The 27186-nt window shown below is 41.5% G+C and overlaps 4 protein-coding genes across 8 annotated transcripts in view; 2 read left to right on the top strand and 2 right to left on the bottom strand.

Annotated features, from left to right (window-relative positions):
* Positions 1 to 139: 139 nt before the first annotated feature.
* LOC147138724 (uncharacterized) lies at positions 140 to 4511 on the top strand. Of its 2 annotated transcripts, none has more exons than XM_086046791.1 (7): positions 140 to 358; positions 1238 to 1305; positions 1382 to 1652; positions 1870 to 2031; positions 2098 to 2303; positions 3369 to 3448; positions 4237 to 4511. In XM_086046791.1, exons 1-7 carry the CDS (start codon positions 200 to 202, stop codon positions 4332 to 4334), a joined length of 1044 nt encoding a protein of 347 aa, XP_085902917.1. In that variant the 5' UTR covers positions 140 to 199; the 3' UTR covers positions 4335 to 4511. The 2 variants fall into 2 exon arrangements, with proteins under 2 accessions (XP_085902917.1, XP_085902918.1); XM_086046792.1 differs by having other exon boundaries at positions 4183 to 4511.
* Positions 4106 to 11729, bottom strand: LOC147138723 (basic immunoglobulin-like variable motif-containing protein). 2 transcript variants are annotated; one of them, XM_086046788.1, is made up of 9 exons: positions 9264 to 11729; positions 8302 to 8738; positions 7744 to 7870; positions 7036 to 7131; positions 6862 to 6966; positions 6037 to 6264; positions 5576 to 5659; positions 5417 to 5531; positions 4106 to 4938 (listed from the first exon to the last, which is right to left on the bottom strand). In XM_086046788.1, the coding sequence occupies exons 2-9, from the start codon at positions 8720 to 8722 to the stop codon at positions 4678 to 4680; spliced, it is 1437 nt and encodes a 478-aa protein (XP_085902914.1). In that variant the 5' UTR covers positions 8723 to 8738; positions 9264 to 11729; the 3' UTR covers positions 4106 to 4677. The 2 variants fall into 2 exon arrangements, with proteins under 2 accessions (XP_085902914.1, XP_085902915.1); XM_086046789.1 differs by having other exon boundaries at positions 5417 to 5513; positions 9264 to 11722.
* LOC147138722 (uncharacterized) lies at positions 9812 to 12208 on the top strand. Its single transcript, XM_086047585.1, is given in 4 exon segments — positions 9812 to 10063; positions 10667 to 10727; positions 11935 to 12045; positions 12048 to 12208. Coding segments are annotated over 4 exon segments (585 nt in total).
* Positions 12209 to 12762: 554 nt separating this feature from the next.
* tmem131 (transmembrane protein 131) overlaps positions 12763 to 27186 on the bottom strand; it is a 35637-nt gene continuing 21213 nt past the window's right edge. For 2 of the 3 annotated variants that reach the window (XM_086046785.1, XM_086046786.1), the window contains 24 exons: positions 26648 to 26752; positions 26481 to 26567; positions 25905 to 26057; positions 24757 to 24832; positions 24558 to 24672; positions 24273 to 24411; positions 24070 to 24179; positions 23007 to 23079; positions 22777 to 22928; positions 22557 to 22699; positions 21975 to 22161; positions 19744 to 19929; positions 19438 to 19593; positions 18733 to 19166; positions 18011 to 18189; positions 17033 to 17160; positions 16593 to 16711; positions 16358 to 16507; positions 15805 to 15955; positions 15614 to 15729; positions 14037 to 14118; positions 13846 to 13949; positions 13547 to 13698; positions 12763 to 13467 (listed from right to left, as the gene is read on the bottom strand). In XM_086046785.1, the coding sequence (XP_085902911.1) occupies positions 13210 to 13467; positions 13547 to 13698; positions 13846 to 13949; positions 14037 to 14118; positions 15614 to 15729; positions 15805 to 15955; positions 16358 to 16507; positions 16593 to 16711; positions 17033 to 17160; positions 18011 to 18189; positions 18733 to 19166; positions 19438 to 19593; positions 19744 to 19929; positions 21975 to 22161; positions 22557 to 22699; positions 22777 to 22928; positions 23007 to 23079; positions 24070 to 24179; positions 24273 to 24411; positions 24558 to 24672; positions 24757 to 24832; positions 25905 to 26057; positions 26481 to 26567; positions 26648 to 26752 (3555 nt within the window). In that variant the 3' untranslated portion in view covers positions 12763 to 13209. Of the gene's footprint in view, positions 13468 to 13546; positions 13699 to 13845; positions 13950 to 14036; positions 14119 to 15613; positions 15730 to 15804; positions 16029 to 16357; positions 16508 to 16592; positions 16712 to 17032; positions 17161 to 18010; positions 18190 to 18732; positions 19167 to 19437; positions 19594 to 19743; positions 19930 to 21974; positions 22162 to 22556; positions 22700 to 22776; positions 22929 to 23006; positions 23080 to 24069; positions 24180 to 24272; positions 24412 to 24557; positions 24673 to 24756; positions 24833 to 25904; positions 26058 to 26480; positions 26568 to 26647; positions 26753 to 27186 lie in introns of those variants that run through there. The other variant, XM_086046787.1, reaches the window with a different exon arrangement.

The following is a 27186-nucleotide window of genomic DNA, read 5'->3' as shown; positions in this document are numbered from 1 at the left end:
GCAAGTGTTCAAGCTACAAATAAAATAATGTCTTAAAGCGTCATATACAAAATATTTTGTGGTAGTGCAAAAGTCATCACAATCGTGGTGGTTAAAAGTTCGAGTAACTAAAACGCAACACTTGAACCTGCTTCGAACCCGGAAGCACAACATTGCTGCAAAGGAGCGAGGTGGTTGTCAAGTTGTGTCACTGTTATTTATGAATAATATAAGCAATTGTTTTCACTTTTATTTCACATCATTGTTGTTTTTAATGAATTTACGAGCTCGACTGAGAAATGACTCGGACAATGAGGGAGTTCTGCTCTTGGACGGCGGATTAGCAACAGAATTGGAGGCACAAGGTGCACGTTTAGAGGTAAAATATACCACAGTACTGCAGTGATACTCATTTCAAGTTAACTGTATAATGTATACTACAAATAATGAATAAATAAGGGCAAAAAATATATATTTTACACGTTTCTTATTTATATGATACCAATAAAATAATTTGTATATAATTTCCTTTGTTCTAAAGAATTGTTTCATCCAATTTGTGGAAGATGTTAAAACTGACCGATTTAAATGTGGATTAATTCATTAAAAAAAAAAGAAGCATTTATTTAATTGCTCATTGTGACAATACATACGTTAAGTGAATTACAAACATGAAAAGTGGACTTTTGCCACTACACCGTTGTTAACAATAGGTCAAAGGTCAAAGCGAACAAGCCATTTTCAACACACTTAAAACTGGTCAATTATTTAGTAAAATAACACCACCATTTGTGGACAGACCAATGGTGTAGATTTAGGAAAAAAATTACTAAAATGTGACATATGAGGTCTTCTTCTTAATTTTAGTTCTTTATAGTAATGTAAAAGGCACAGGAGTGATAATTAAAAGTACTACTAATAAAATAAGGAGGAATAAGAATAAGAAAATATCTAATTAAAAAGTCTTGTTTTCAGAATAAAAAAAAAGAAAAGGAAAAGCACAGAATTTTTATAGTTACCCGTACTAAAATTGTGATTTTTTAATTTTTATTTTTTTAAGTCACGAGCTGTCACTGGGTCAACTTTCTTTTTTTGCTTTGTTGCGAGACAAAACTTGAGTAAGCTTCAGACCATTCGCCAATCGATGGCAGCAGCAAATTTCACAGTTAATTGAGTTATGAGCATGGTCACAGAACGAATTAAATCGTAGGTCAAGGTATCACAATGTTATTGTTATTAATATTATTATTATGTTTAGGGAGATCCACTGTGGAGTGCCAGGCTGTTACACACCAATCCCCAATCTATCAAAGATGCTCATCACAGGTTTGTCTGAATTGTTGAATCATGAATCAAAATGTCTCCTTAACTGCTGGTTGACATCTACGTGATGCGTCGTCAGCTTCCTCCTGAGCGGTGCCGACGTCATCACCAGCGCCACCTACCAGGCCACCATCCAAGGCTTCGTTCAACACCTGTGTGTTAGCTCTGACGCCGCCAGGGAATTGCTAGCATCCGGGCTTCGTCTGGCAGAAGAGGTGGTAACGGCGTTTGGTTCCGGGAAGCGGGTGACCCGCCCTGTGGCGGTTGCGGTGTCCGTGGGATCCTACGGAGCCTTTCTCCACGACGGCTCAGAGTATAATGGAGCATACGCCAACAAAATGAGCGTAGAGGTGAGATGCATTGCATAAACTAGCTGCGCTGTCCCTCAGGGCTCCATTGTTGGGCCCATGATATTCTTCAAATAAGGTTTATTCAAACCCATGTAAGTGGAAAATCATGCAAATTTCACTTGTACCAAGATCCTTAATCAGTTTACTTAAAACCCTAGAGAATCTTTCCTCAAAACAAGGCAGATCAGTTCTATAAACTTGATCTCCGCATTACAAGGAGTTGAAAGCTTGGCATCGGCCTCAGCTGGAGTGTTTGGCAACGGCGGGAGCGGACGTCCTCGCTTTTGAGACCATCCCGAGTGTCAAAGAGGCAGGAGCTTTGGTGGAGCTGCTCCGGGAATTCCCAAATTGCAACGCCTGGATTTCCTTCTCTTGCAAGGTAATGAGAGACCAATAACCACTGCTCGGTCGACTACATCAATGCAAATTTGTGCCGGTGCGTCAGGACGGGACACATCTGTCTGATGGAAGCCCGCTGCAAGATGGCGTCCGTGTGGCGGGCAGGTCTACGCAAGTGCTGGCCACTGGCGTCAACTGTTGTCCTCCAGAGTGGGTGGAACCTCTACTGGACTCTGTGGCGGCCCTTAGGAGCCCCGATAGGAGATGGGTGGTGTATCCAAACAGCGGGGAGGAGTGGGACAATCAACGGGGGTGAGTTGACAAGAGGCTATTTTAGAATTTACAGTTAGAATGTTTGCTTATTTTGTCATAACTAATAAACAGGCTCCAATTTTAATTTGACTGGTAATGGAGTCCTAAATAAATGTTCAACAAACCATATCGAGTCGTACTTCAAATTGAAGGTCTTGACGAAGGCTTCACAGGATAAGCACATTTTTTGCAATTGTTCTCATTTGACCACATCATAATAAATTATGCAAAATGACCAATTACTGGGTCATAAATCAACTTGAAACAAAGCCTGACAAGTCGTACTTCAAAACAAAAAATGAGCACTTTATTAAAGCGGAAGTCAAACCCAAATGTTTCTTTGCAAGAATTTGTTCTATGCAGGCCCGGTAGTCTCAACATTGCATTCTGATAAATATTGCGTTTGTGGAATATGAGTTAAGCAGCAAAATCTACCCATTTTTAGCCAATCATGGCTCAGCTTCAGAAAACATATGAGCTGTGATTGGTTGTTACCTGAGCAACTGTGATGCCATTTTCAGTCGACAGAAGTGACAAAATGGCCGCCCCTGAGTTGGCTAAAATGGGTGGATTTTTCTGCCTAACCCATATATTCCACACACGCAATATGAATCAGAATGACATGTTTAGACTAGTGCAGGCGCATAGAATATATTATTGAAAAGATTTTTTGGGGGGGTTGACCTTTCTTTAAGTAACTTTGTCAATGTGCTCTAATAAGAGAACGTAATAAGCAAAAATAATTCAAATTTGACAATTAACAGGGTCATAAATCAATTTGCAACCACACCTAGTCTTAACGAGGACTTTTTGTCTCTCTGATTATTTTATCAATATACACACAAACAGATGACGTAATAAAACATGCAGTCTCTACTCTGGAAGGTGCCATGAATCAATTTGCCAAAAAGTACTACGCAATGCCATTGAATCTAATATAAAAATCTAATCTAAGAATCTGTAGAAATTCAGCATGCCTTGCTCAATAGTATTAGTTTGCTTGGTTTCATTTTTTGTTTTATCATTTCTATGGAGTCAAATTTTGATTTGTACATTTTGTTTAAGATGGCAGACATCAGGGAAAACATCAGCAACCATACCAGATCTAAGTGACACTTGGATAAAGCAAGGGGCTGCCTTGATTGGTAAGGTCATGATTTTTATTTTATGAAACTTCACATCCGACCAAATCAGATGTAGTAATAACTCAAATTGAAGGTCTTGATGAGGATTTTCTAGATGTCAATTTTGTCCTCATTGTGAAGAATAGATGTAGTACAAAATCAGCCCCAAACTAATTTGACTCCTATGCAGGATCATAAATTATTTTTGTAACAAAACATATGGAGTCAGGCCTGAAATTAAAGATCTTGCGTTTTTTTCCAGATCACTAATTGTTTTCAACATGCACACACAATGATTAAAACCCGAAAAACAGACAGTCCCACATCAAATTTGACAAGCATCAGGGTCATAAATCAATTTTCAACAAACCACATGGAGTAATATCTTAAATTTAAGTCTTGATCAGGGATCCTCATGTCTTTTTGTCAATATGCCCACACGTGACGACTTAACCAAAAACACAGCCCCAAGTCCATTTTAACCGGTAACGGGGCCATACATTTATATGCAGAAAAAATCCAGTAGTCATACATCAAATGAAAGTATATATAATTGTTTCATCAATAGGCCTTCAAATGATGTAGTCATAAATCAACCTCAAAACAAAGGTTTTGAAGTTATTCGAGCTCCTAGTCATACCTCATGAAGTCAAGGGTCACTAGAAAAACAGCACTGTACAAGGATTATATGGCAATTTTATTTACACATTGATTTCACCATCACTACGTAAGAAAAATCATTTTTTTCACCACAGCAGCATCTGATGGATGAAAGACTACACGACTTCAAAATGTTTCTGTCCTGTCAGGTGGCTGCTGCCGCGTTCGTCCGGAACAAATCGGCGAGCTGAGACAACACTTAAAAACACGTCACCCAATGGAGGAGGAAGCAGAGCTGGAAATGTAACACTAAAAATGCAGTTTCAATTCAATCACAGTATTTTTTTTTAATTGGAAAAACGCGTAAACACAACAGAAAATTCATTCGTTTTGACCATTTTGAGCTACAATGACAAAAAGGAGAAAAAGTCATGTGACAGCTATGTGTTTTGTACAAAGAATAAATTAACGTTTCAGTTCTTCAGCATGTAACAGCAGTATTTGTAATAATGTATGCATTCTATGTCATTTGTATTTAGGAACTTTCCGAATGCGTATTATTCTACCAGAGGAAATTGTTTCATGCCATGTCGCCGTTCCACCATCAGTTAGTTAGTTAGTTAGTTCTCTTGTTGTTTGTTGTCCTCGTGTTATTTCCCCCCTTCATCATCCTCGTTGATGTCGCTGTCGGGCGAGCTCTTCTGTCTGTTGTCGGCAGAGTTGGACATGTGCCTCCAGGGGGCGTCCTTCTGGCTGCCCGTGCTTTGCGAGCGTCCCAGTTGGGCAAGGCGCTTTGGTTCCTCCCCTTCGCCGTCGGCGTGCCGTAGCATTTCCAGGTTGAGGGCCCAGGGGCCCAGCTTTTGCCAGTTGACCCGCTGGAAGGCCATAATGCAGTGTAGGTTGCCACCCACCTGAGAACCCACAACGTCGTCGTTTTTCGGCTAATTCAACTAGTAACAGGGTCATAAACCTATTTGAAAGAAACCGCGCAAACTCACGTCAAATTAAAGGTTTAAATGAGGGCTTGCCCGATCGATAACTATTTGGTCTATTTGCCCTCATATTGCGATGTACTGTACATGGCGATGTAATAAAACAAACAAAACAAGTGGATGCCTATCAAATTGAAGGTAATGGTTTTTATGAGGACAGTTATTTTCTCAATATGCCCTCGTATAATGACATAAAAAAACACACAAACATACAGCCATAGGTCAAATTCGACTTGTAACATGATCATAAATCAAATTTGCAACGGGGTCATAAATCAATTTGCCAAAAGTAGTAAGGCATACCTCAAATTATAAATTAATTTGCAACAAAGTACAAAAAGCCATACCCCAAATGAAAGCCCGGAAGTTCAAATTTGACGAACAAAAAAATGCCTACTTTTTTGGTGGTGCGCCTCTGGATGCCCTTCTCCATGTGGCGTATGTCCAAATATTCCGGATTCTGGGTGTTGAGGTCGGTGACAATGTCCATCCACCTGTGCGTGAACAACCATCTTAGAGAAGAGCTAAGCTTTGGCGGGAGGACCACAAGGCTTACTTTTTGCAGTGGATGGCTGCGTGCTTCCTGCTGGGTTCTCCGATCAGGATCCAGTGTTCCATCTCATTGGTGGGCAGAGGACCCCTGGCAAAGTGCAACACCAGGAGCATATTTTACTCGAAAATATTCCACATTGTTTTCAGACTCAGGCTTTATATTTCCCTTTCACGTCCATTTGTTTAGTGAGTTTTTTGTAATTTGATCTTTAGTGCTCCGCTTCGAAAGTGCAACTTAGCTAAATATTGCCCAACAATAAAATTCTTAACTAATATACAAAAGTCAAGCTTTATAAATTAAAATAAAGGGACTTTCTGCAGTCATGTGACTGTCTCTGATTGGTGAAATGAAGTCAAACATCAAACACAAAATAAAAAGTATGTTGCATTAAAACCACTGACAAGTACAATTAAGCCAAAATGTTAGTGAGTAAACGTATTAAATGTTGTGCGTTAATTACTTACCTATACGCCTTGGCTGCTTTGAGGGGCGTGGCCTCGAATCCGAGGGGGCAGCAGTAGTGGTTCTGGCAGTGGTACACGTAGGCCATGGTGTCGTCCCTCAGGCCCAGCATCAACTTGGCCAAGGCTCCCTCCGCCGTCTCTCCCGCAGTCTTATGTTTCCCGTGCGGCTTGTACAGGATGTACGAGCAGCCCCGCACGCGGAAGTGGTCGTTGATTTGCCGGAACCACCTTGAGAGAGTGCGAGGTACACATGTTAAGGCACAACTGGAGGCCAACTAATAAGAGTCTGTAGTTCGATTTCTCTGTCAACGGAGAATACAAAGCCCCACTTACCTGTGATACCTGTGTTTTTAATAAAAACAAATAGGGTCCATGAGCCCTAGCTTGGGGGACAGCAAAATAATTTGTTGTTTCATGGGGAAACATACTAAACCAGTTATTTATCGCTAACTCGTTTTGATACAGTTGTCATGGTTCATCACATAAATAGAACAAAAGGTTATTACAAGAATAAAGTCCTATTTTTCTCAAGAACAACAGTGGGTTTATTTCCCCCATTCAGAATATAGTCCCTTTTTGGGGCCGAATTTATGCTTTTTTTTTCTCCGGAATAAGGCATATTCTTGGCACATTAAAATTATTCTTGGAATTCACTTGTTGATAATAATATCATTTTATCTAGGTGCTATTATAACAATACTTCTAAGCATATAATCTTTATCCTCTGCAAAGAACAACTATTACTGTGATTTATAGGCTTATGTCTGACGATAAGCGGTACAGAGAACGGATTGATGGATAGATTATATTGCCTCCTCTCCTTACCGCATGAGGGTGGCGTTGCCTGTGAAGGGCCCAAACTTGATGTCGTCGAAGGGCGGCTGGTAGCCCAGGATGTGGAGGGCCTCTTCCTGGGAGATGGGCGGCAGACTGAAGGAAACGCAAAGTCAACAGGCGACATTTTGTGTGTGATGACGCCAAGATGGCGACGGCCTTCACCTTCCTGCCCCCAATGTGCTATACAGGAAATTCCAGCAGGACACCAGTGACGAGATCCCGCACGACGTCTTGTACTGCGGCCGGCTGATGCAGTACCTGGCAACAAAATACAGCAATCGTCCCAACATTGCTGAATTATGTTGCAATATAGAAATAAGTTTTGTTTAATGTCTTTAAACACACTTAGAAAATAATACATATTTAAACATAATATATTGCGAGAGCAAGTGCAATGGACAAGATAGAAATATTGTACTGTGTACGGATACCTCTCTTGTTAGTAAACATTACAAATTCAATTTTTTTTTCAAACTAACAAACATCTCATAATATACGGCAATAATCATGTCCAAATATGTACATTATAAAATGAACCTACATTTGTTGCTTTATGTAGGCATAAAAAGCAGGATAACGGTGTGACATTTAATACAGTTTAACAAAAACTAGGGCATGCTGAAATACTGCACTTCCTGGTTTCATCTTCTCTTAGGTTATAATTACACAATTTTAAAATGGTGTGCTGCCATCTAGCGGTCAACTGTGAAAAAAGCACCCAAAATAAAAGGAAATCACAAGTTGTACACAAAAAGCCCAAATTAAAAAATAAATAAAAAGAAAAAAACTCTATTCGGGCCACTGGTACAGCAAGGTACCACTGCATATAAAATAAATATGTTCAGGTATACAATGTGGAAAAATAGTTACCATCTTCGGAGGTCGAGAACTTTCCTTTGCTTGACGTCCTCCAGCGAGGGGTGAGGAGGAACTTCCTGAAGGTTTCGGCTCGCTCGGTCCGGCCTCATCTTCTTGCTGCTGCACTTCTTCATGCTGCCTTAAGAGGAATACAAAAAATACATTATTTTGATAAGATACAGAAATATCTTTTCATATATGTAAAACAGAGGAATGTAGTAATAAAATAATTCATGACCGTTTTTTATTTAGAATTTTAGATTAATGTATTTATAATTATTTGAACCAATTGTTTTTTTTAACTTAGTATTTGATGAACTACCATAAATTAATTACTTAATTATACAAATGTGAATAGACAAGTTGTATTGAAAAAAAAGGGGTCAGGAAAATAAATATGGTTTCCGTAAATTTAGTTGGAATGAAGGCTCTCTCAATGAAGGCACTCAAAAAAAAAAAAAAAAAAAAAAAGGAAAATGTTTATATACCAAGTCCGACTGTAATATAGCTTCCTCCCATATTTTCAATTTTTTGGGGCATTCAGATTTTTTTTTTTCTCTGTCATATTACCCTTCCGAATTTTGCGCGTGAACACCGCATTGAAGTCGGTGGTGTCGATCTCCCACGCCAGCGTGGTCTTGGAATCCCTGCTGGCCGTCAGGTCCTCCATGTCGCAGTCACCGTCGGAAACCACGCAGGCTCCCGCCGACTCGAAGTCTCGGGTGGCCTTGTCTCCGTCATCCTTTCTCACTGCCTGGTTGAGCAGCGCGTAGTCGGAGCAGACGGTGTAGAACTTCTCCCGCGAGTGGGTGACCGGGAAGGCGCGGGGCAGCTGCAGCTCGCCGCTGGACGCCCGCCGGGTTACCACGGCGGAGGCGTCCCGGGCCAGGGAGCCAATCAGGCGGCGGTCCTCTTCTTCCCTGCCCACGGTCTGCCTATGCATACTTGACAATTCTGACGGACCCGCGTGACCTTCTGAGGTGTTTGGCATGGACGACTCACTTTACCTGAGAAAATGTCGATGCAAAAAGTTTTTTTTTTTTTCAAATATATTCTGTTCAGGGCCATTTTCCAAGAAAACATTAATACTGCTTCGCAAGAACAATTAAGTCGTATTTATTGAGAAAGAAAGAAAGAAAGAAATATTTTTTTCTTACAATTTACGATAAACTTTTTTCGTCGTATTTCTATATACCCCAAAAACCATCATCGTACTTTAGGTTTAGGGAAAAGACTCCCCCAAAGGGGGAAAAACCTACTAAATAAAATAATCTGTCCAATAAAAAAAAAAAAAGAAAAGAGAAAGAAAATGCTCCAATAGTCGCATTTCTGCAAACATTTTAGTTGGTTTCGTAATTTTTTTTCCACGAAAACAGTTATTCCATGAAAGTTTGTTTTTCCTTTGGAAAAGTCGTACGAAATAAACAGTGTTGCCCTTTGAAGGTATTTCCATTGTGATTCCCTACCAAAAACGTTGATCTATTAACAAAATTGCTCATCAACAAAACAAACATAAGAAAATCCCATTTTACCTGAGTACTCGGTCGCCAGGCTATACATCAGTTCAGGATGAAAGCAGGTGTGTGGTTCGCTGTTTTCACACAAAATCGTATTCTTGTGAGGTTATTATTAATTGTTAGTATTAAAATGTTAGAAGTAGAGCCATTTTGTTATCACATTTGCAATAATAGCTTGCTTAGACGTCAATTAATTCTCGATGTATACACTTCCGGATTAGCTGTACCGGATTGAACCATTCTCGAGAATAGGAGTAAACAAAATTAGTAACTGGACAAAAAAGGAATGCTATACAGTTATACTCACGTGGGAACTGTTGGTGAAACATTTTATTATGATTTATTAATGTCATGTCTGTTTTTCAAGTATATTTCGATACATTTTGACTGTTTTAATAGCTACGTCATATTGTCCCTCCCAGAGTGATTCCGCCACTTCGAACCAATCAAACGAGAGGATCCTGCGTCTCACCTCCTCTGTGGAGAGAGGTTCAAACTCCGCTCGGAAAAGTCAAACTTCTCCTTCGCTTGAAAACTGACGCTTCGTTTTTTCCGATACAAAGATGTCTGAGAACCTGCTCGTTATCGACACAGATTTTGGCATCGACGACGCCCAGGCTATCCTGGTGGCCTTGGCGGCACCGCACGTACGCGCTTTAGCGATCACCTGCGTGTTCGGGAACGCGTCGGTGGCCGCCGTGTGTCAGAATGTGTTGAAAGTACTTGCAGTGGGGCAGCGGGAGCAGGTTGGTTGGATGGACGGATGGAAAAGCAAAAACAATCGATTTCATTTCAGATTTAAAAGTAAAATGTATATTTTTTTAAAATATTAAAAAATACAGCCCCTAATCCCTAAAAAAGTTTGGGTTTTTTTGCCCAAGAAATTTTTTTGCGGAAAAAAGTTTTAACATTATATGACATTACAACGTGGTAAGTTATCACATTTTAACGTGATAAATATCACATAGCATGGTAAGATATGTTATATCTTTCCCAGGAACGGAGGTCCCTCATTTTGGGACCATTTTGGAGGGTCAGAACGGTCCGTCATTATGGGACCATTTTGGGGACAGAATACGAGTTTTTTTTTGTTTGTTTTGTTTTTAAAGTATGCACTAAACAAGGACGGAAGTGGGTTTCGTCCATCCCTGTAATAGTCACTAACCGAGTCAAGTACTGACTGTTGTGTTCTATTAAATAGACTACTATTCTCTTCTGTGATACCAGACCCACAGGTATAGTCTGCCCTCACAGACAGTAACTGGCACAGGCACTGCCCTCTAGTGGTTCAACATGTAATACCATGGATTACACCACAGGACGCCCATTTTACTGACGAGGAAAAAGGTCGATAGCAATTTTTTTTTTGTTAACATTTAGTACATACCTTACCCCTTTGCATGTGAAATATGCCCAAGCTGGACCCAAGCTTCCCCGGAAAGCTTAAAGAACTTTACATCATGGGCGGCAATATGGAAGGTAACCCAACATCAGGGGAGTTTTTTTATTTAGATTATTTTTATTTAAAAAGGTAAAAATGATCATTCACGCCACTGGGAGCAAGAGTGAGGTGATTTTTCCAGAAGAGTGAATTCACATTTTTTGGGTGCAATAAAAATGCAATACACTTTTTTTTTTTTTTTTTTAAACACTGGTGGATTTTGTTGCTTAACTCATACATCATTTCAATTTTGTGGGCCTGCATAGAACATATTCGTGAAAAAATTTTGGTTGACTTCCCCTTTGAGAAGGTGGTTCAGGGCTCAGATAATGACCAATCATGGCTCAGCTTCAGAAAAAAGGTGAGCTGTGATTGGTTATTACCTGAGCAACTTCAATGTCATTTTCAGTCGAAAGAAGAGACTGAGATGGCTAAAAATGGATGGACTGTATAGAAAATATTCTTTAAAAAAAATATTAGGGTTGACGACCTAAGTATTTTTTATTATTATTTTTTTAATATGGCTAAAAACGGGTGTATTTTGCTGCTTAACTCATATTTCACAAACTCAATAATAATCAGAATGCCATGTTTCAACTAGTGGGCCTGTATAGAACATATTCTTAAAAAATATGTACCGGTATGTTTGGGTTGAATTCACCTTTACTTATAAAAATAAATAAATAAATAAATAAATTCTAAGTGGTTCAAAACAGCAACTCTACATATTCTTGGTAACAAAAACAGTTGTAAATTTACGAGAACAAAATTATTTCCAGAAAAAAAGTCATACTCATATTTTTTTATAACCGTCATACTGAAAGTAATAATTTTTGTGAGTGTGAGAGAACATGGTTTAGAAAAAGGTTCTTAATTGTTTATTTGAGAAAATAAATTGAGAAAAAAGGGTTAATTTGTTCCAGAAAAGGTATTGTCTAAAAAAAAAAATATGTATATACATATATATAAATATATACATATATATATATATATATATACATATATATATTCGTATATATATACACGTATATATATATATATATACATATACGTATATATACATATATATACACATATACATACATATATATATACATACATACATATATATACATACATACACATATATACATACATATATATATATATACACATACATACATATATACATATATATAGAGATATATATAGATAGATATATATATATATATAGACATATATATATAGAGATATAGATCTATATATATAAGGCGCGTGACCTTGACTTCGGGCCGGGCTTCGTCTCCTTTGACTCATACGCGATGGCGGCCTGCGTGGACGCCGGCGTGGTGGCCGAGAGCGTGCGCTGCCCCGTGCGCGTGGAGCCATGTGCCGTGGCATGATGGCGCTGGACCGCGTGGGCCGGCTCAACAAGAAGCACAGCGTAACCGTGTTCACCAAATGCCACAAGGACAGGTTGGGACGGCTGCTGCTCAAGTCGCTCAGGCAGCCCCTTAGGAGCCCTGACGCTGGAAAATAAACACCCAGTTTAATTCAACCAATAATCAATTAGATTACATTAGAAGAAAATATATTGTACCTTCATATATGGATAATAATTAAAAAGACTAATTTTTGCATCAACTGACATGGTGCTACTGCTAGTGTGCATACCTTGGACACCTGGGGGCAGTATAAGACAGGGAACAAAGGTGTAAAAGTGCATAGCTGTGAATCATTAATATTTGTCCTAAGTGGTCACTATTTGAGGCAAAAGAGTACCGTAAAATCCTGTGAATAGCACTCAAGCTATTTTTCATTTCTTCACTTTGTTTTTAAATCTCTTTACTTCTAACGGTTTTAAAATGTACTTTTAATTACAGTATGCAAAGCATATCGAGTTGGGGTGAATATTCTATAAATGAGTGATTCTATTTTTTTTTTTAAACAACCCCTAGGTACTGCTAAATGTCTAAATACATTGAAATTAAAATTTTTATTTCTTAAGCCCACTGTATAATATCCCCCTTTGATGTTATTCACATAAAGCAAAATCACTGCAAATCAGTAAATATTGGGACCCAGAAGGAGGCGCTGTGCTGAAATCCTTTATTGTAATTTGCTGACAAATGGGAGCCCCGGTGTAATTCAAACCTCAAACTTAAGTAGTTTTTGGACTTTTAAAACGGGGAGCCTTTTCATTAAACGTCCAATCAGAGCCAAGGTTGCTGTCCAATCTGAGCTGCTCTGCGTGTGGCTGAAAGTCCATTAAACCAATTGTAATAAAACTCTTGAAAAACGTTAAACTTTTTAATACTGAACTGAGATTCTGCGTGGCGAACCAAACTTCCAGCCTTACCAGCCGTAACGTCTCATTTTAGAGGGGCAGAGGGGCAGGTGTGCCTCTGTTAAAACAAATAAAAGTGCCGGCCCCCCGTGAATAAAAAGCGACGGGAAAAACAAAGTATTGGCGAGTGATCGAAATCCTTCCCGTCCCGCTTGAGAAAAATATCAGATCGGGTCGGCGCCTTAAGTGTCGTTCTAACTGCCGTCCTCCAAGGAACTGGGCCAGGGCTCCGAGCTCCGCCGGCTGAGCGTGGGCCGCCACATGCTCCACGGGTTGTAAGTGCGGCTCATGTCGGTCGAGGGCGGCGGTGAGGGCTCCAGGGGGTCCGTCAGCGTGGGCGAATTGACAGCGGGAGAGTAGGGGTGCAGCGACGACTCTGTGCTCGCGGACCAAATGGAGTTGCCGAAGGCGGCGCTGGTGGACCACGGGTTGTGGCTGCTCCCCAGGAGTGACTGAGGCAAAAAAACCAACAAAAAAACTTTAACTTAGACCCGGAGGCGGCAGAGGCGGGGTGGACAGGCAGGGTCTTACTGAAGTGGGCGCGGTGGGTGAGCTGGAGCTGCTGGGCCAGGAGTGCAGGGGGTCCGCACTGGGCATGTCCCAGATGGACGACTGCACTGTGGTGAAGTCGGGCCAGCTCAACTGAGGCTCGGATGGCTTCTGGAGGCTCATTCCGCTGAAAACTAAAACAAGGTTTTCATTAAAAAAAAAAATTAAAAAAATACATGGGCCGAGTCCGACTGGCATGCTAAAAAAGAAAAAGAAAAAAAAAAAATCTGCATCCAGGCTTACACATGCCTGTTTAGTGTCAACCCATGTGAGTTTTTTACCTCCTGTCAGGTTGAAGGAGTTATTGGGCCCAAAAGCAGAGAAGGAGTTGGTCGAGTTAAAGTTTGGACTGCTGATTGTGTCGATGGGGCTCCACAACCCTGAGCTGCAACACAAACAAACGAAACATGTGCATGTTGGGATTTGTGCGTGACGTCACGTGTCGCTTGCGCTTACGGTCTGTCGTCAGTACCTGTCCGAGCTGTCACTCTCTACTGATGTCGTATGTGCCAGGCTCCTTGATTGGCCTTCGAGCCTGCCCGATCCAGAACCACCTGTTGGCGAAAAATAACTTGAGGCCAACGTTTCCTTCTACAGTAAATCAGGGGCGTCTTTAGTCACTAATGGGATATTTGCAGGCCGCCGTCCATTTTCATGGTGCAGCGATTCTCCCGTCCAGGCTTCCGGCACACCCACCCACCACAAGTAATGTGCAAATTGGTGTACAACCACCAAATAGGTGCAATTCGCTCAAGTCTGAAGGTGGCCCTAATTTTCAGATGGTGGAGATTTCACAAAAGGGGAATTTCATAGAGATCCATTTGGAAAATATGTCACACTTTAAATGTGACATTAACGAGTGGATCCGTGTGCGCAGCTCATCTAGAGGCTATTTTGAATGTTTTTTTTCATTTATTTTTTAATAAGTCCAATACAAGAAATGTAATCAGAATATCGTGCTGACGAAACATTTAGGGAAAAAAAAGTCAGGCATCACTGATCCTTTTCTCCACCAATTAATGTCAACGTTCAGCCCTTGTTGTAATGCAGTAGGGACACACATGAGCGTATAGAGGCCACATTCATGATTATGTACATCTTATTTTTTTCTACACTTTGACAACCACTTTTTAAAATCAAGAGATTTCTAGATGTTTGCGCTGATTCCGAATCTGCCCTCGTTTTTTTTCTCTAGTACATCAGCTTTTAATATTGAAGGATCTATTCAATATTAGAGCTAGGCCGTTAATTACTAACTCTATATGGGTGGCCTTATATTAGCCAATAAGTTAACCCAATGTTAATCAAGTGATTAATTGTATTACACAATAATCATGGTTTTACATTCGTCATTTTGTTAGCTATATGTTAATCGGACAGTAACTGCATGCCACATATGCATCAGACAGTAATTGCATTACACATTTATGGTCATCACATATAATCAGTTTTATATCAACACCATATAGTACAATCAACAGTGATGGTATAAAGAAACCCTTTGCCTCTCGTGTATTTTCACTGTGCTCTAACGTGACATATACCCACACGCATACACACACATGCAGTCACATAGTCTTGTGTATTGGAAATATTAGATCATGTTTACAGGAACGGAGGCCTTGAAACGAGGGGGAGGATTGAGTCAGGGAACGAAGGGAGGGTTGGAGTCAGGGCAACCCAGACGCCCAGGACGACCCGGGGATTCGGGGACCAGCCGGCGAGCAGCTATCGACATCCTGTTTCGACTCAATTTTTTGGGGCAACACTATAAATGTGAGGGTTGCATTTTAGACCGTGCCTAGTCTGACTTCGCCCACCCCTTGGGTGGGGACAAGAAAAAGCAGCCCAGATCTGACTTTGTAGAATTCCCGAGCTTCAGAGATTGAAAGAAACAAACAAATTAAATTTGACTTGGTGTGAGTTGTATTTCCATTGGACGCCTTCTTGGTCGATAAAATGAACACGCATTGAGGAAGTAGTTGTTTTTACGAATTGCTAAGTGGGCTTACGTCCTAGTGACCCGCTAAATTCCAACAATAATATTACCTGGACTCTTGTCGTAACCGGCAGCCACAGCGGCAAAGGTGGGGTTTCCATTTTTGCCGGGGAGCGGCGTGGAGCAGCAAGACTTGCTTCCTGGGGCTTTATTGTGGTTCACATCACTGCAACAAACCCGGAGTTTGAATCACGGCACGCAGGGAGCTGCGTCGTCGCGTGTGCGTGCGCACGTTGCTCACCTGTTGCTGTTGAGGACGCTGCTGTAGCTGCCGCGGGACAGCAGGCTGGGGGAGGTGGGCGGTGGAGAGCAAGCCCCCGCCGTGGACGATCGCTTGAGGAAGGGGTCTGCGTTTAGCGTCTGGAGGGAGATCTGCTGGAGACTGTCTGCTTCTATGCATTCAACGAGTCATGGCACCGCATTTGTACACGCATTCATTTCAACAGCTCCCAGTCCAGAACAGCCCTGTTCAGATGAGTCTGTTTTGGAGGGCAGTCTTATGCAAATTGATCGAGCCATTAATTGCCGCTCTATTGCGGGGGATGATACACAACGAGTGGTTCCTGGGATAAACATGGCTGCCAGAGAACAAGTGGGGAGATAGTTGGGCAACGAGCTACAAAAGCTGCAGTGTTGTTGGATGCACAGCCTAACCAAAAAGCATTGTACGCTAAGCTAGCAAAAAATCTGCAGCTTTCTCACTCAATCAAATTGCCCGCAAGCGACAACAGAATCACAACCGTTTATTTCAAAACTGAAACTTTGAACTGAAAAAGCTCCGGATGGGCACTTACGGACGCTGTTTTTGCAAATGGGGATGTCCCACTCAGGGGGGGCAAACTCCTTCTCGCCCTCCGAGCTGCTGCTGTGTCCGAGCTCTTGCACGGAGGTGGACAGCAGTTTGACCAGCAGAGAAGAGCGACCTTCTTCCAGCTTTGTTTCAACTGTGGGGGACAATGAGGCAAACTTTGCAAAGATGACAACAAAAGTAAGATGAGGTCACGAGCCCGGGGTGTGGTGAAGACTCACATTTGGGATTCTGCAGCGGTCTCGTCTTGGGGACGCTGGTGAGGGGTTGGGTGGATTTGGACGTGAAGCCCTTGCGCTGTTTGTTTTCAAGCGGCGTCACGTACGGCAACTCCAGTGAACTGACAATACAAATAAATCGTAAAAATGCGCGGAGATGCTTGCAAGACTGCCAAGTGGAATAGCAGCCACTTTTACAAGGAGACTGGGAACCGAATCACCCTTTTCAATGACTTCACACTTTCAAAAGAGAGGTAGAGAAGGCTAAAAATCACCATTATAACCATTTCCATTTGTTTTCTCGGCTGCTCCACCTTGGTTCAATGACATGGAAGGGTTTCTTTACTGATCTTGAGTTTTTGCCACCGAGATGTACGTGTGACATCATGACGTCTGCAACGATCAAGGCGATAAAACATGCCGGCAGGCATTTGACTACAGACCTGGCTTTTTCAATTTGGGCCTCCTTTTTGGCAGCTCCTTGTTTCTTGGGTTTCTGTTTGATGAGGAAATTTGAATTTGTATCTTCTTTTGCTGGAATTCCTGTCCTTCCTTTCTTTTTCAGTGGTTCCTGGCAGGAAAGCAACACAACTTTTAATGATATATATGCAGGGTACACACAATTTGGTTGTTTTTGTCCTGATTTTGACCCTTTCAGACCAAAGACTTCAAATGCCTGACAATCTTATGTCCAATAAGATTATCCTTATGTGAGAGGTGCGTTGAGTGTGGATTTGTCTCTATTAATAGGGTCCAAAACAAAACATGTTTTTAGACTTGAAAAAGCCTTGTGTGTGTACCAGGCCTTATGTAAGCAATTTTAAACTTTCTGTAGGTGGAAGCGGAAGTTTTGAATCCAAACACAAATCGTTCGCTGGCGTCAACACGAATACGGAAGGGGGATTTTGGGTGCCAGTCCGAGTTCTGATTTTAATATATACATGTTACACCTGAGTATAAGTCGCACAACCAGCCAATCTATGAAAAAAAAAAAGTGTGACCAAAAAATACGGTACTTGTTTGACTATGACCTTGTCTGTGATCTTCAAGAACTCGATTTGCATCTTTTCAATTTTGACAGGATCATTTAAATGAGCCAGAAAGAAACACAGTTGGCAAAGGATAAGGTGTATGTCCAACAACACTAGAGCCCTGCAGCGAGGATGCTGGAGGATTGCTATGAAGTGATGAAAGGTTAAATTATCCAGACTGATACCTCTGCCAGCCAACACTTGGTATTCACAGATGATACTAATAAATTTAGTCTTTTACAGAAAACTTCCAAATTGGTGAATTGGTCAGACTTTTGGTTTAAAAAAAGGAATAGCTCGTCCCCTTTTCGTACCCCCTTGTGCATGTATCTTCAAAATAAGGTTGGCAAAATGTGCTATGAAAACGAGAAAACTTTTTTGGGGGAGTACCTCTTTGATATTGGTCTCCACGTCCGGATTAGATGTCTCCGTGGTGGTGGAGGAGCTGTCGTCGTTGTCGGCCAAGTTGTCTTTCAGCTCATCACCCGGCGTCTTGACTGTGCATTTCTTCACCTTCTCTTCCTTCTTCCGCTGCACTTTTGTTTTGCCCCGCAGTTTCCCTTTGGATTCTAATGTTAAAAAAAACATTTTATTTCAGTTTAGGACTATCTTGGAAAAATAAAACAATTCTCGCAAGATAATTTCTTAGCCTGACATAATAGAACACAAAACTATTCTCATGACTTTCAGCCTTAAAAAATATATGAATTTGTTATTGTAACATTCAGACATTGTTTGTCAAAAATAGTAAACTTTTTAATTCTCATGGCTTTTAGAGGTACAGTTTTGTTAGTTGGCGTTCGGATTATGAGGGGCTCCTTGGAAAAATATGGCTTTATTCTCAAGATTACCACTGTTTTCTTGTGAAAATACTTTTTGTCTACAGAAATAATCTTTTGAGAAGAAACTTCATTCTCATAACCTTTTTCAAAAAAAGGGCAACTTTTTTACTCCCATGTTATACTCATGGTGGGCATCTTTGATTGCCATTAGTGTTATGAGGTCATTGGGGGAAAAAAAATCATCTTGTACAGATTCCCTGGATCCAAAGAGTTTATGAACACCTGCGTTGTGGATTTGTATCTGATTAAAAATACTACAAAATAAAGCACCTTTGTTGTGAAGTAATTGAGAACTCTGGTCCTGTAGCGTTTCTACGAGTGACTCTGGACGGTGGCGGTCTGTGTCCATGGCGTTGACCAGGTTAGCGTATTCCGTGTCGGAGGTGGCCCCTCTTTGCGGCGGTGACGACGACACTGCTAAACTTTGAGCCTGGAGGTCCGTTTTGGCGCTGCGAGTTTTGCGGTTCGTCAGCTGGCAGTCGGAGGGCGGCGTGGCGCCTTCCTGGCTCGAGTTGCCGCTTCCCCCTCTGGGCACCTGGGAGGAGGAAGCTGCTTGCATAGACGTAGACGGGCGGCTCAGGCTGATCCTGGAGCGCTTGTCTTGGACGTCAGAGTCGGATAGGGTCCGGCTGTTACTGTGTCGGCCTCCACGCGTCGCTCCGTTGGTGGACGCGTACAAGCCCCTCGCGGTCTGAGATGAGTCACTGAAACATGAAAGTGGTCAAACGTTAGAGCTAATTTCACCTCTTGTGTAACGAACCAGTGTTAGCAGTGCTAAAAGCGGTGAAGTCTTAGTCTTAGAGGCACTCATAGCGCAAACACAGACACCTCGATAAAACTAATGCTAATGGTGTTCATAATATAGCTGTGCTGCAGTCGTATCTGAAATAGAGATGTACTGTATTCATGCTAGCTGGATCAAGTTAACACTGCTGGTATGTACATGGCCAGTTTTGCAGGCCTTCGTTCACTCACTTTGAATCACTGTGCAGCTGCACTATGTCCCTGAGATTAAATGGCCTCCCCGTCTCCAAGCTGCAATTGGGCTCGACGGACACGCGCCTCTTGAAGGGCTCCCATATGCTCTGCGCCTCCAGGTAGGCCGTGCCGATCACCAAGAGAAACATAGAACTGCAGGGCAAATATAAAGTGTGAGTGTTGTGAGGAGATGTAGACATAATCATCAGTCTTTCCCCACATTGTATTAGTCATTATCACCTCACCTTGTCTTTAATTCATCTACATCTATAGCTATATCTAGTACACTCACGCTGACCTCACCTCATGACCATGGTCACGATGATGCAGAGCTCCATCTCCCAGGTGGGCCGGGGCAGGGTCTCGGCGCACGCTGCCAGCATGTGGTAGGGCAGCGAGGCGTTCATCACAAAGACGAACTCTGAGCCTCCACACGTCACCAGCTTGAGCTCGCGTATCACTCGCGATGTGGTGAAGTCTGGAGTAAATCTGCCAGGATCGGGCATTTTAGATATTTTGGATATTTACAAATATATCAGGTATATTCCGATACTGGTATCGTCAAGTATCCCGATACCGCATTAAAATGCTGGTATCGGCATCGGCGGGTCCGAACAAATGAAGCGCCGATGCTGGTTATTGATACTGGTATCGATACTGGTATCATTCTTTGAAAGCAGCGCGCATATTTGAGAGCCGCACACGGGAGTGAAACAGAAGAGCCTTATCCAAATGCACATGCATGTTAATATCTAGCCCATGTCGCAATCTCACCAGCACGAAGAGCTATGCAAATAGGCTGTTTATTCAACACACGTATTCTGTGTGTGTGTGTATATGTTACAACATAGGGCTGTGCAATTAATCGAAATTCAATTACATTTTCGATTACTACACTCCACGATTACAAAATTGGCATAATCGTTAAAAAAAATGATTATTATTACTAATTTTGAGTTGTTTTGAGGCATGCGCTCACGAGTTACTCCGCCGCGCCGCCCTCTCTAAGCTAGCTAGCTAGCGAGCTAGCCAGCCAGCCAGCCCGTACCCCGCACCCGGCAAGTCACACTGCACACGCTCCTACTCAACGTTTTAACAAAGTAACAGACCTAAAAATGGCACACGAACCGCCACAGGAACGACTTGTAAACAAGCAAGGCAAGTCGAAGTCGCTTATTTGCTTACATTTTGGGTTCGCCGTGGAAGACGGTGAGCAAAGGCGTATAAAGTGCAAGTTGTCTCCGCACCCACCGGCAACGCGAAAAATCTATTCAACCATCGTTTGGTTTACGATGATGTTATGATATACCAAAGCAAGAAAACAGTCAGATTTGGCATCGTTCGCAACGTTGAAACACTGTACGCAGCAACCCCCACCCATCAACATCAGAGAGACATAAAAAGATAACAGAATCTATTGCCCGGAAAGGCCTTCCAAATGTTTAGGGCACAGACTCCACTTCGCAATCGGCACGAGGGATTTATTTTAAATAACATATCTTATGCAAATATACACTACTTTTACTAGCACAAAAATAGAAACCATGCTAAACATTATTATTGTGACTTAAGTTACATTTCTTGTGTAGTCTATAATATGAAGTCAAAGTTGTTGTGTTTATTTTTGTTTCAAATTGCTTCAAATGCAATTTGCAAACATATTATTGGTCATTATATCGTAATATAGTTTATATATGGCTTACTGTAATTTAGAAGTATTGTATAGTATAGATTACTATTATGTAACAGTCAACATTTAAATTAGTTTGACGCAATCAGCATATTAAACTTATAATTTATCAGAAACAAATGACTTAAATATTACTTTAAAAACAAAACAGACAAAGGTCTAAATGTATGGATGAATAGCATATCTGTTATTCTGTCAAAATTGGCATTTTACTCCAAGCAGTTCACTACTTCGGCAATTTGACAAAGTGCATAGCAAGTTAACTCCAATGCTCTGTTTGTTTATACAAAGAATCCACACTTTAATTTATAAATTTGCACTTTTTAAATTTTTTAAAATAATTTAATCAAAGAATTTTGTCTTAATATTTTTTACATGTTTAAACCTGTTCTTGTTTTGGAGCAAAAAATAATCGTTTGAATAATCTTGATGTCAATTATTACCAAAATAACCGTGATTAATATTTTTTTCCATGATCGAGCAGCCCTATTACAACAGATACTTCACAAGTGATGATTTAAATATGAATAATTTTACATTCAAGTGAGTATGCAATTATTTAGAATTACAAGAAAAATAGTGCATATATTTTGATTTTTGAAATGGCAATGCATCAATGCATATATTTTGATTTTGATTTTTCAAATGGCAATGCATCGGTGCAGTATCGGCAGTCTCTCCTTGTAAAAGTGGCTGCTATTCCACTTGGCAGTCTTGCAAGCATCTCTGCACATCGGCATCGGCCGATACTGCACCGCCAAGTAGCGGAATCGGTATCGGGGCCCAAAAAGTGGTATCGGAACAACACTAATATTTTGTAACTTGTCAGTCGTACGTCACTCACAGTATGACGAGGTCTTCTGATGCGTTGGGTTGAAGTAAAAACTCTTGACAGTTCAGAACCTTGAATCCGAATCCTTCGCACGCTTTCCCGTTGATCTCCACCGAGCGGATGGTGATGGGGAGCAGGCCCGTGTTCTCTACGCGGAACATTCTCTTCAGCGTGAAGGTAGGATCTTTGATTCTCTTCTCTGAAATCAATTGGAGTTCAGTTAGCTGAGATTTAGAGGATGCTGGTGAGTGGTGTTCTATCTACCACATAGTTGGGCATTCTCAGTGAAATTTCAGGATGTACCTACAATGCGACAATCTTTAAGGCGAACTTAATTGGACCTCTTCTAAAGTCCAACTGTTGTTTGGGTACTTTTTGCACAACTTGCTGTTCTCAAACAGGAGTTGAACGACTATGGCTAGTGTAATACTTTGTTGCAGAGTGTGATTTGGCACATCCAAATTTGAACACAATGCAATATAATACCAATTTAATGTTTTTTTTGTTGTTTTTTTTTATTTCCCGCAAAGTTATTTTGGAGATGCCTTATAGAGAAGATTTGCGACATCTCTTGAGCTTGGTGCGGGTACTCACTGTCTGTGCATTCTCTCAGCAGCGCTTCTGTCATCTTGAACCTCAGCGAACTGCCGTGGCCCGGAGGCTTCCCAGCGACTTTGAGGCTTTCGGTGGCGCCGTGGCCGTGTAGGACGATGGTGTCTATCACAGTCAGATTATTCCTGAAAAAGCCAAACTGGAGTCTTTAGACAAGCACACTCGGGTAGAGACAATTGTGTTTGCAAGCTGAGGCCTTTACCTGACTATGAGCAGCGAGGAGACGCTGTGATTGCGGACCGGCGTGAATCTTGCGTTGAATGACTTCACCTCCCTTGGCATCAAGACCAGGTTGTACACAAAAGGCCGGCTTGAACCCTCCGCAAAATCTATGACGCTCTTCACCGTAGTTGTCTGGCGAGCAGACAAAAATGAGTTGAGACAAATGGCGTCCCTTGTGTGAGCTCATGCGGGATCTTCACAACCACTCACCAGGTTTCTTTGTACCTGGAACTCCATTGTGTGTGTGTCAATGTTGATGTTGGACAGATTTTCTGGTTGCCACCTGACAAACAGAGAGAGGGAGTCTGACAAAATCGAGCTGCATTGAACACGTCAATCAGAACAAGACACGATAAAAGGGTTGTCTGTATGGAGCCAGATTTTATTTGTGAGGAGAGTAAGTGATTCCAGAAAATTTAAGAGTTGACTTTGTTCCCTTGCCCATGCCTCTGCAATTCATGCAAAACAGCAAGGAAAACATACAGAAAAAAAAAAAAAATCAGCTTTTAGAGGTGACCAGTGAGCCGTTTATTAGTTTGTCCTCATCATGTTTGGGACTATAAATACTACATTGTACTATATCTAGGCGGGATTTCCACTCCATGGTTCAAGTGACAGATTTTTTTTTTTTGTGAGATGGGTCATGACAGCTTACAAAAAGAAATGCATTGGAAATTGATTGATTTTAGATCAAAAACCGGGAAAAAATGCAAAAGCAAATACCAATGCAAAAGTGCAGCATAAACATACAATTGGGATATATCCCCTTAATGCCAGCTTGACATCATCTAAATACACCAATAAGTGATGAAGACACACCCATGTCTACACAAACATGTAAAAAAAAAAAAAAAAACCCACTGAAAACATAAAAGCAAAATCACAGCACATTAAATATTAGATATGTTGGATGTATATACTACAGTACTTTATATATGTTACAGTTGATGTCCATTAAAAAAAGCACCACATTAGCAGACGGTGACCAGTGGAGTCATTTGGAAATTCGGGTTAAATAATTTTTTTTCTGTAATGTGGATTTTCATCACCTATGGAATTCCGTGACGACGGGGTATCCTGTAGGCATTAAATTACAATGAGCACTTGAACCTGCAGTGTAAATTCAGCCGAAGAGGCACAGCGAGGGCAGCACTACCTATGGTAGCCAAGGCAGACCAATTACAGTTTGAGACAAGACCCCAAGTACACACATCTGTAAACGACGCATGTAGACATACTGAGATGACGCAAGAGGGTGCGAGTGAAATGTCACCTGTCTGCCAACTTTCCAGAGAAGACCGATGGGTTGGGCAGTAGCGCCAGCGGGAGAATCTGGACGTATACGGGAACGTCGGCTGGATTGTGCAGCGTTACCTCTCTTTCCTTAAGATGCAGCGGAAGAGAAGTTAAACAACACCTCAAAAAATTCCTGCGGGAGTTTGCGGGCGCACAAGAGGCGCATTGTAGGGCACTTACAGATGAGCTGTTTGTGTTGGTCAGCGGAAACGTTATGTGCCGCGTGGAGTTGATCAGTGAGGGCCAGGTCAGCTGGGCTGTAATTTTAGCCTGGATGTTTTTCTGGAGATCTGTATTGACTTCAAACATGGCTTCAATTCTTCAGTAGGGGAGAGAAAGTGGGGAAAAAAATTCAGTAGGGGAGAGAAAGTGGGGGGGAAAAAAAAGCATGTGGTGTTCTGTAAATAGTTGTGTCCACCCGCGAAGCCACTAATTTGAAAGGGGAAAAAAGGATATATCGCTCACATGTGGCCGGAGCGCTCTTTCAACTCGTTCCATCGCCTGAGAAGTTTCTGGTGGAGATCCACATCGGCATCCCAATTGTCCTCCTGCATCGCCATACTGTGTGGCTTCGACTCAGCTGTCAATCGAGAGTTTGAGTTTTAATTTTTTTTTTTTTCAAGATTCCCGTTGCGAGCGCTGGGGGGGATGTCATAACACTTACATTTAAACACGAAAGGCAGCCCCACGTAGCAGTAATCTCCACACTGCAAACTGGCGTCAAAATAAATATTTGCAACCTGCAATGCGGCATGAGATATGTTAAGTGGGACAGTACTTACTTTAAGCCGCAAGTAGCATTACACAGGCCGTTTTCAAGGCCAATACTCCAAAAGGTCCAATTTTGATGCTGTGCTTTCAATGGCACAGGCAAAAATCATTTTTAGCGTCACTCATCTGTATTGATATCTGCTTCTAATTAAGGTTAATTTGAGTGAATTCGGTCGGTGAAGTCTAATGCTGCATTCACGCAAAATCCATAGAGGGCGTTTCTAGTGGAGCGATTCAATTGAAGTCAATGTAGTTAGCGCGGACGGCGCGGTTGCGTGCGGGGCGGCGCGAATGATGCGTTTGCAGCCGTGTCACACGGAGCGAAGCACTGTTTTTTCCCTCTTTACCTCGCGACAGCCAATCAGCATCGGGGAGTACGTCACTAGCGTCCTGTACACTCAGCGGGTTTTGTGTGGAGAGCAAAATGGAGAAAAAGATTATTGTTGCCATTTGTGGACATCCCGAGCTATATAACATGGCCAGCTATCACTAACGGCACAAGAAAAAAAAAAAAAACGGGCTCGGAGAAGCGTGAATGAGGAGCTTGGTATACCTGATGTCTTTACTTTCTTTCGTTTGTTTTTTACAGCTGTTGAACTTTACCAAGATGGCAATATCGTTTACATTAGCACAGTGTCTGCCACTTGATTGAGATGTCGAAAAATGCTGTCGATGTCTACTACCGAGCGAAGACCTTCCACTCTCCACTGTGCGCAAATGAGCAGCTGCGGCATTCAGGTTTCAAATTTCCTGCAGTCAGCGCCAGCGAATAAAGCGAAGCAGAACGCTCATACGCGATTGGTGTGAATGTAGCCTCAGTACGAGCAATCTGGGATCTGTTCATGGCGAATCCTCAAAAAGCTTCGATACCATGCTCGGCCCTCATTCATACTGAACACTGAGTATGAGCCCTGGAATTCGCCCCAAAATTGCAGCTTCAAACAAAAATGGTTGATTTTCATTTAGAAAATAAAAATAAAAATGGCAATTCATTGGCAGAATCATAAAAATAAACACAGCGACTCAAAGAGTTAGGCCTACCTTGGATTTGCGTCTGGGCTCGAGCTCATCCTTGTTGTTGCGCAAGCGCTTATAGTAGAAGCGGATGTCTTCGGTCAGTGAGCGAATCTGCTCTAGTCTCACTTTTTGCGAGAATGAGCTCCGAATGCTGAAAAGTTGGTGAACAACTTTTCCCTATAAAACAAAAAATACAATGAGAAACATTGCTACATGTAAAACATGTTTTTTTTGGTTATGAAGAGTTTTTTTAAATTATTATTATCTCACAAATGCAAATAACATTTTTATGAGTTTTATTTCCAATGTATTTTATTTTTTACTTAATTTAGAACTGAATTATGTGTATTTTACAACACTTGCCACTGTAGGGGTTTTGTTGAGTAAAACCCAGATTTTTCAGATCGTCCCTGTCCTGTAAAAAACACTTACACTTAAGTCAATTTTTACATGAATGGCGTTTCCGCGTTACAGACATTGCATTAACTTGGAGAAAAAAATTGGACATACATGTTTTTCTCAGGACAGCGACAATAGGCATAATGTAGGTTTAGATTAAAAACAACCTACAAGTGCCAATGTAAAAGCTGTCTTACTTACTGGAAATGACTGAGGCAGGACAAGGTGATTGGGGGAGCTGGTTAATGTGCCCACCGCGATAAGCGCTTTCACCGGGATGGTTAATATCTGAGGGGACAAACGCGGTTCAAGAATGAGCCGGTGAGTCGAGGTGGCGTAGCAGACAAATGGGGGAAACGGCGACTTACCTCGTAGTCTGTGGTGATGTGTATGGCTCCGTCATACGTGCCCTCCAGTGCCTTGGCCACCAGTGTCACGCGGAAGGCGGCGTAAAAGCCAGACGCTATAATTACCTTGAGAGCCAAATAGACAAACAGGTAAATTTGTGTACATGTGGAAAAAAAAAATGTCACGCCACCTAGCTGTCATCGCATACATGTATTGGTATAAACTATTCTTACCATCGTTAGTAAAAATGACACACTCTGTCAGGTGAATGTCTATTCAACAGGTGGCAATATAAGCCCTAAACAAAATTTTAGCCAATCAGAAGCCTGGAGGGAAAAAAAAGTAATATCTGGGGAAAAATGCAGTTACAGAAGCGGCAATTGAGGAAAAGGAATTAAAATAAAAACAATCTTTAGTGCGTGAAAATCCCTATATGTTTCAACAAATTTAGAATAAAAAGCAATTACATTAAAGGAAAAATTATATACAGAAATTTAAATAAAATACATCTGCTCATGATGAGGTACTGATTGTATATGTAAAAGTAAAACCAAAATAT

The sequence above is a fragment of the Filicampus tigris genome, chromosome 12 (assembly GCF_054856515.1).
Source record: "Filicampus tigris isolate MCC_2025a chromosome 12, RoL_Ftig_1.0, whole genome shotgun sequence".
Classification (NCBI taxonomy): Eukaryota; Metazoa; Chordata; class Actinopteri; order Syngnathiformes; family Syngnathidae; genus Filicampus; species Filicampus tigris.
Note: the sequence above shows the minus strand (reverse complement) of the source record. Positions and strands in the feature narration are given on the sequence as shown.

Bases quoted from the DNA above. Each gene is read 5' to 3' on its own strand.
- LOC147138724 (XM_086046791.1), top strand. From the start codon at position 200: ATGAATAATATAAGCAATTGTTTTCACTTTTATTTCACATCATTGTTG. The intron at 359-1,237 runs GTAAAATATACC...TATTATGTTTAG, and splicing joins CACAAGGTGCACGTTTAGAG to GGAGATCCACTGTGGAGTGC. The intron at 2,304-3,368 runs GTGAGTTGACAA...ATTTTGTTTAAG, and splicing joins GAGTGGGACAATCAACGGGG to ATGGCAGACATCAGGGAAAA.
- LOC147138723 (XM_086046788.1), bottom strand. From the start codon at position 8,722: ATGCCAAACACCTCAGAAGGTCACGCGGGTCCGTCAGAATTGTCAAGT. The intron at 6,265-6,861 runs GTAAGGAGAGGA...CACTCTCTCAAG, and splicing joins GGCAACGCCACCCTCATGCG to GTGGTTCCGGCAAATCAACG. The intron at 4,939-5,416 runs GTAGGCATTTTT...GTGGGTTCTCAG, and splicing joins AGAGGCGCACCACCAAAAAA to GTGGGTGGCAACCTACACTG.